Source organism: Platalea leucorodia (genome assembly GCF_965183815.1).
Source record: "Platalea leucorodia genome assembly, chromosome: 21".
Classification (NCBI taxonomy): Eukaryota; Metazoa; Chordata; class Aves; order Pelecaniformes; family Threskiornithidae; genus Platalea; species Platalea leucorodia.
The window spans coordinates 847,901-855,685 of NC_138843.1; the positions used below are offsets into that span (position 1 = coordinate 847,901).

The window sequence follows — 7,785 nt, forward strand, 5'->3', positions numbered from 1 at the left end:
CCTGTGTCTTCCCCACCACAGCTTCGTCCTGGCCCAAGCCTGGGGAGGGCTGCAGGGGCTTGGGACCGCCGGGAGCCTCACGTGGCAGCTGCTCCTGGGGAGAATCCATCTGGAAATGTGGGAGCAACAGGGGCATCCAGCAGCACTGGCCTCCAAGAGACATCTGTGCCCAACCCCACGGGCAGAGCCAAGCCAGGGGCTACAGCCCCCGCTGACAGGGGACCCCATGGATGCGGGCACCCCCTCAATGTCCTGGCAGAGAGGGGGGACTGAGGCAGGGAGCTGGGTCCTGAGCAGCAGTGCTGGGCGAGAGGCATGGCTCTGTGGGCAAAGGGCTGGTCCCCGGGCTGCCCCTCACATACCTACGCACACACACACACATGCACATGTGCACACACACACAGATAGACACACACACACATGTGCACACCAAGCCTGCTCACCCCATCCCACCCGGGGAGCCCTGGGACGAGGCTCCTGGCACCAGCCCTGACCCCATTTGCTCCATCATCATCCAGAGATCAATTCCGTGTGCTGGGATGGAGCCAGTGCCGGGGACTGCAGTGCTGGGCAGCAGGGCCGGTGGCACCAGCAGCTCAACCAGCCCCTCTGGCAGGGCTCCCAGGCAGGAGGGGGACACGGCAGCCCCACGGCAATGCCCACCCAGGCCCCCTCCCATCGCTGGGGTGAGCGGGGGGCAGCCCCAGGCAGGAGCAGGCAGCACTGCCCAAGCAGGGTTCAGGCCCCATCCCTCTCGGTGAGGCCGCCTGCCGGCTCCCAACCTGGCAGCATTTCACCTCCATGCATGGAATAAACGTCTTCGCGTCCGGCCGGGCAAGGGGCCCCATGCGGACGATGGAGGGGAGGAAGCAGGGGGTGTGGGTGGGGACCTTCAGGGCCAGGGACTGCAAAGCCCCGCTGGGAAGGTGGGTAGGGAGCCCGACCCTGGGGTTTGGGGGGGGCTTTGCCTCCCCCAGAGGCCAGGCACAACCTGAGGAGGGGAGAGCAGAGGGGCTCTGGCTTTTCCCTGGGGCTGAGGCGAGTTTGGTGCTAGGGGAGTGGGTCGCGGGGCTCACATACCCCCCGGCATCACTGCTTCCTCCGGACAACCTGGCGGAGGTGCAGCTCGCTCTCTGCAGCCACGATGGGCTGCTCGTTCTGCCGGTGGTGGCTGATGAGGTGGCTGATGCTCTCAAACAGCACGTCCTTGGTCCTCACCTGGGGGCCGGGGGGCACAGCAGTCCTGAACCCAGGAGAGCTGCCTCCCACACGGGGTTCCCGTGCAACCCCCCGGCGCCTGCCCGCCCCCGCGGATGTATCCCCCAGCATCCCCTCCCACCCTGCCCTTACCCCCGTCCCCCATCGCCCACCCTGCGCCCTGCCCTTACCACGCCCTCAGGATCCACCAGCAGCAGGTGCTTGGGCTGCCCGCTGTGCATGCCGGTCAGCACGTACTGCCCGGGGTTGGTGAGGCTGTCCCGCACCAGGAAGTCCCCGTCCGTCTGCAGGAGCCTCTCGGCGTCCCGCCGGCTCATCTTCCCATGGTACCACGGCTCCCGCCTGAGCTGCTCCTCCGTGGGGGCGATGGGGGCTTTCCGTGTGGGGGGGCTCGGCCACTGGTCCTCGATGGGGGTGCTGGTGCTGCCCCCAGCAATGCACTCGTGGAGTTTCAGGGCATCCTCGAACGGCCCTGCGGGAGCCAGGGAGTGTGGGGCGTCACCCCTCGGGGCCCAAAGCACAGCTGGGGCACGGTGGGGACAGGGACGGGCCGAGCGGTGGCAGCAGGACCCAGGGTTACAGCCGGACCCACCTCCAGGCCAGACCCTGCTGCGCCACGGCCGCCCCGGGCACGATGCTGCGCATGCACCCAGGCACGGAGGGGACGGTGTTCCCCTGCACCAGCACGGCTGCCCCCTCCATGAGGCCAGGCAGGATGGGTGGACAGGCTGCCCACCCGCAGCCCTGCCCCGAGCACGGCACTGCTGCCCCGGCAAGGGCAGGCGAGGATGGGACCCTGGCTCACGGCCACCCAGCCCCCAGCCCTCAGCACGGTGCTGCTCTGGGTTCAGCCAGCGCAGGCACTGCCAGGGCTGTGGCACGTGGCTGGGCAGCCCACCGGCATGGCTCGGCCCCTCTGCAGCAGGTCCTGTGCCATACCCCCAGCCCAGTGGCTTACTCATATCAAAGAGGTCCTTTTTGGGGCTCTCCTCCGGCGCCCCGTGAGCTGCCACCTCCGGCTCCCAGGCGTCCAGGCTCTGCGTGTTCACGTACATGTGCTCCTCATACTCCCGTGGCCCCAGGGGGTGGCCGTCCGCCTGCAGGTACCCGTCGCAGGGCTGGCCTGCAAGGACTGGGCATCACTGCCAGCCCGGGCAGGGCAGAGCTGTGGGGACCCCCGCTCACGGTCGCTGGGGTCCCCCCGTGATGGTACCTACCCTGGCTCTCCAGGTCCCAGGGTGGCCCCGGCTGGCTGCTCTGGTCTCGCCTGGCTGCAAACCCGCCCTGGGGAGAGGAGACAGCGAGGGGTGTCAGGGGGACCTGGCTGGGACCCCCACAGCAGGGCCGGCAGTGGCCACAGGGGCTCACCTGGCTGGGGGGGCCGGAGCTGGAGGGCTGAGTGCGGATGTGGCCCAGGATCGTGCCATGCCGGAGCCGAGAATCGATCAGCCCCCCAGGGGGTGGCTCCTTCCCCGGGATGCTGTTGTAGTAATCGTGCTCGGCTGCCTCCTCATCCTCCCCCCAGGCCGACTCCTCCGCACCCAGTGTCCTGCAGCAGGGATGGGCGAGCTGGGGACATCCTGCTCGGCTCGGAGCCCTCCCCAGGCCGGGCAGGGACAGGGGCTCCCAGAGCGACGCCCAGCCAGGGGACATTCATGGGACAGGGGGTGCAGGGCTGTGGCGGGGCCCCCCGCCCCCCTACCTGTCTGGGGGTGCCACCACCTTGGGGGGGCTGTGCAGGTACTGCTTGAAGCGCAGCTCGAAGGCCTGTCCCACCGTGCTGATGACGCTCTGAGCCAGCCCCTCGCAGCACTCCAGGATGTGGCAGGCTGCGGAGAGATGGACGGACGGCTCGAGCATTTTCCCCACGCTCTCATCACCCCTCTGGGACCACCCTGAGCCACCTCTCATGCCCCCCACGAGGGATCCCCTCCTCCAGCCTTCATCCCCCAGTGCATCCCTCCTCTTCTGCAGAGCTCCCGGGTGCAGGGGCCAGCGTCACCTCTCTGGTTGATGGGGTCCTTGGCGACGTAGGCGACATAGTCTGTGGTGTCCTGGGGGCAGAGGGGGAGCTCAGGGCCCGCGTCCCACTGCCATGCAGGGAGCAGGGCTGGGGCCACTGGGGCAAGGGGACGGGCTCAGCCCCAGCCCCACGTCCTGCCCTGGGACCAGGCTGCCCTGCCATTCGGCTCGGCCATAGGACGGGCAGCCCCCGTCCTCGCTGCCCCCAAGGGACCGCAGACGGGGGAGGGCTGGGGTGCACGTGCCTCACCGTGTCCCCACCGGAGGCGAAGGAGATGGATTGCATGTGGTGGTTGGCGATGATCTGCAGGGGGGACGTGGCCCGTGGTGCGGTTAGCGTGGGGGCCACCAGCCCCCCAGCTCGCAGCGGGAGGCAGAGGGCTGGGAGGTGGCGGGGCCACGTCCCCAGGGACGGCTCTCACCTGGCGCGTGGTGGGGATCATGAGGTTCAGCCCGTCAACAGAGATGTTGACAGCGATGCTCATGCCAGCAAAGCGGAGGTTGCTCTTGCCCAGGATGGAGAAGAGGGCTTTGTTGGGAGCCTGGCGGGGAGAGAGGAGCATGGGAGCGATGCAGGCCCCCAGGACCAGGTTTCCCGGGGTGAATGAGGCAAAGAGCGGTGCCCCGAGAGACCCCAGGCTCTGCCCCATGAACTGGTCAGGCACCCCCAGCACCCTGTCCCACAGCCCTGGCTCGCACCAGGAAGGAGCCCGGGGGGGGAACGGGCTGGGTGCAAACTCACCTTCTTCTTCCAGATGCCCTTCACGCCCGGCACCGCCTCATACAGTCTGTTGATGGCTTCCCTGCAAGCCACAGCCCCCAGCCGGGTTACTGCTACAGACCCCGGCCCCTTCCCGGCCACCTCCCTGCCCGCAGCTCCGTGGGGTCTGGGGGCATCAGCCCACACAGCCCCAGGCGCCGCAGCGTCCCGCAGCGCTGCCCCACGTCATGGGCCTGCGGTACGTAATCCCAGCCGGGGCCACCTCCCTTCTCCTCTTTCCGTCCATTGATCCACGGCAGCGCCCTTCGTCCACGTCCCCGCGCGCGGGGTGGATCCCGTGGGGCAGGGCTCCCCCAGAACCTGGCCCCGTGTCCCCCCCTCTCCGCAGGGCCCCGGGGAGGGGGAGCACCCGGGGCTGCCGGGGGCTCCGTGTGGCAGCAGGGTGTGGGAGAGCGGGGCCCTACCTGGTGACCTGTGTCCGGGTGTTGAAGTCGAGGGACCTCATGGAGCGCAGCACCTCGATGCACCCCATGTACTGTGGGGGGGACGCGGTCAGAGCAGCCCAGGGCGGGCGATGGAGAGGAGAGGAGGAGCCGGGTGTCGATGAGAAGGGCCCCTTCGATGCCAGCTCCAAAGCTCTCACCCCAACGCATGGCACCCTTTCACCCTCCACCCCAAAATGCCCCATTGCACGCCCAGACCCCGTGCCGAGACCCAACAAACTCATCCGTGCATTATGGCTTGTGCCGCCCTCGCAGGGGCCGGCTGCCGCTGGGTCCTGGGGCTGGCTCCCCGGCACACAAAGCCCCCCCGGCCCCCAGCTCTCCCAGGCTGGTTCAGGGGGCTGTGCCGCCCCTCCCGGGATGAGCCAGACGACGTGGGCAGCGTAACGGGGCCGGGCTGCCCGCGATGAGGCGAAGGGGCCGCAGGTGCGTGTGCCGGGGGTGCTGCCCCGGACACCCCCCGGCCCAGAGCCCCACCGTGTCCCCGTGGCCGCGGTCGCGGCGCCGCGGGCTCCCGCCGCGCCCGTCCCAGGGCAGGTCCCGCGGGAGCCCGGGGACGCGGCCGCAGCTCTCGGCGGCAGAGCCGGCAGCCGGGGGGGACGCGAAGCGGGGGGCTCCGCCCGCAGCCGTCGGGAGGGGCGGGCAGACCCGCCGAGCCCCGGCCCGGCGGCGATGGGGGCTCCCCGGCCGCCCGCTGCCCCGGACACGCGTAGGGCCGGGGGCTTCGCGCCCTCCCGCGCCGGGGCTCGGCGGCTGCGGCGGGACTTACCCGGACGATGTAGGAGACGCCGGGCCCCAGCACCCGCTCGTCGGGGTGCAGCCAGCCCTGCGCCGGCTTGCGGATGAAGCTGCCCTTGCGGCTCCACTCCTCCCCGCCCGGCCGGGCCGCCGCCGCCGCCGCCTCCGCCCGCGCCGCCCGCCCCGCCGCCCCCGCCGCCCCCCGCGGCCGCCCGCCGGCCGGCAGCGAGCAGGGCGCGGCGCAGAGCGGCTCGCAGGCGCCCAGCACGGCGGCCAGCGCCGAGGGGGCCCCCGCGGCCGCGGCGCCGCCCGCCCGGGCCGTGGCGGAGAGCTCCCGGCCGGCGCCGGCGGGGCCGCGGCCGAGGAAGCCGGCGGGGCCGGGGAACTTCCACTGCGGCATCCGCGGCAGCAGCGCGCAGAAGGTGGTGCCGGGCTCGGGCTCCTCGCCCGCCGCGGGGCAGGGCCCGGGGGCGCCGGCGGCGGGCGCGGGGGCCGGCGACGGCATGGGGGCGGTCAGCGGCTCGTCGCGGAAGCGGTCATACTTGGGCTCCGGGAGCATGCCCGGGGCCGCGCTCCGCTCCGCTCCGCCGCTGCCGCTCCGCTGCCGCCGCCGCCGCCGCCGCGCCGGCTCCCGCCCCCCGCCCGCTCCCCCGGGGCCGCGCCGCGCTGATGTCATGGTGCGAGCGCTCCGCCGCCCGCCCCGGCCCCCCCGGCCGCCGGCGCATCCCCCGCCCCGGCCCCCCCGGCCGTGCTGGACCCGCGGCCGCCCCAGCATCCCCCCGCCGCCAGCGCATCCCCCGCCCGCCCCGGCCCCCCCAGCATCCCCGCTCCCCCCAACGTCCCCCAGCATCCCCGCTCCCCCCAACGTCCCCCAGCATCCCCGCTCCCCCCAGCATCCCCCAGCATCCCCAGCCCCCCCAGCATCCCCCGGCCCCCCCCAGGCCGTGCTGCCCCCGCCCCGAGTCACCAGCGAGGGCTGCGGGAACGGCGGACCGGGCAGGCGCGGTCCCGGCATTCGGGGACAGCGGGGGACGAGGCCGGCCGGGCTCCCCCCGGCACAGCCTGTGCCGGCTGGCAGAGCCCCGGGCACGGCTCTGCAGCCCCCACCGCACCTCTGTACCCCCGCAAACAGCCCGTGGGGACGGAGCCACTCGCGCTCTGCCCTGCGCCCCGGTCCAAACCTGCTTGCACCGGCCCTGCGGGTTCCCGGCTTTGCTGCAGGCGCTGCGGGGTTACCGGGCTGGGGGGCAGCGGAGCAGGGGAGGGCTACCGCCTTCCCCGGGGGCCCTGAGGCTGATGCACGGGCTGTGCACCCCTCACGTTCTGCAATTAGCTGGAGTGGCAAGCAGGCAGCTTCTGGAAGGGGCCAGCAGCCCCTGGTCACTGCCCTCACCCACAACGGGGACATTTTCTGCTCTTTCCACATCTTCATCGCTGAGAAACGCTTGCAGGGAGCCCGGGGCTGGCTGGGAGGCAGGGGGGTGGGAGGCTTTGCCAGGCATCGCTGCACAACGGGGCTGCCATGTTTGTGTGCCTCCCAGGCCAGTGGTCTTGTTCACTCTGATTTCATCTGCTTCCAAAGCCAGGTCTGGCTCCTGCTTGTTTATATCTGTCTGGAGGGCTCAGGCAATAAAAAGCACACTCATTTTCTTGCTTCTCTGCCAGTATCTGCAGCAAGCAGGGAAAAAAAAAAAAACCAACCTTAAAGGGACTTTCTGACCTCAGTCAAGTTAACTCGCCCTTCCTCCAGCCCTGGGGCTGCTGCTTTTTTTCCAGTGGTTCAAAGGACTCAGACCTCCTGTCGAGCCTGGCACCAACCCATGGCATCCCGCTCACCTCGGAGCTCAGAGAGGGGCCAGGCTGTGCGTGTCCCCCCTGGTGCGAGACGGGTGCTGGGCTGGTGCGGGCAGAGCTGGGGACTCCCGTTGGAGCTTCCTGCCAGTGCCCGGGGTGGCGGGAGCCGAGCTCCGGCAGAGGCCACAAGCCCCGTCCCTGCGAGGCGATGGGGCGATGCTCCAGCACGACTCACACCAGCTGCCCAGCGCGGCAGAGCCAGGGACCAAGCCTGGAGCCGCTGCTTCCTTTTGAGTTCACCCTCTGCCCCAGCTTTGCCGCAGATGCCGACTCCCCGTCCCCAGCCTGGCTCCAGGCTGGCTGGGTGCAGAGGGGCGAGGGGCTGCGGGGCGAGGGGGCTGCAGCGGAAACCCACCCCCTGGCCCAGAGCAGGGCCCGCAGCTGCTCTGCCGCACTGGTGCCCCGGGGACCCTTGCTTTTCCCCAGCCCAGCCCTGCATCCCCTCCATCACCAAAGTTATCATAACACCGGGCTCTGTCCCCGCAGTGCCGGCATCACGGGCTCTTTGCAGAGCAGAGGCGCTTGGCTCCAGCTGCCCGAGGAGCCTCCTTGACCGGGGGGAAACCGCCCCGCTCCCCTGCCTGCGGAGGCGATGCTGCCGCGGCCGCGCAGCCGGGCGGGAGCTCTCCCCCCATGCCAACCGGCACAAACGAAACTGGAGCCTCCCCGGAGGCCAGCCGTGCCCTGGGCAACGTGCGGTCGCCTTTGTCTTGCTTTCTCCTCGCTGTC

General features: G+C 71.0%; 1 protein-coding gene across 1 annotated transcript; it reads right to left on the reverse strand.

Annotated features, from left to right (window-relative positions):
* Positions 1-5,878, reverse strand: SHC2 (SHC adaptor protein 2; the record flags this gene model as incomplete). The annotated part of the gene is made up of 13 exons (XM_082331234.1): positions 1-109; positions 1,081-1,218; positions 1,389-1,690; positions 2,177-2,341; positions 2,436-2,502; positions 2,587-2,767; positions 2,921-3,047; positions 3,221-3,272; positions 3,491-3,544; positions 3,663-3,782; positions 3,983-4,043; positions 4,426-4,496; positions 5,234-5,878. The coding sequence occupies 12 exons, from the start codon at positions 5,876-5,878 to the stop codon at positions 1,090-1,092; spliced, it is 1,974 nt and encodes a 657-aa protein (XP_082187360.1). The 3' UTR covers positions 1-109; positions 1,081-1,089.
* Between the last annotated feature and the right edge of the window lie 1,907 nt (positions 5,879-7,785).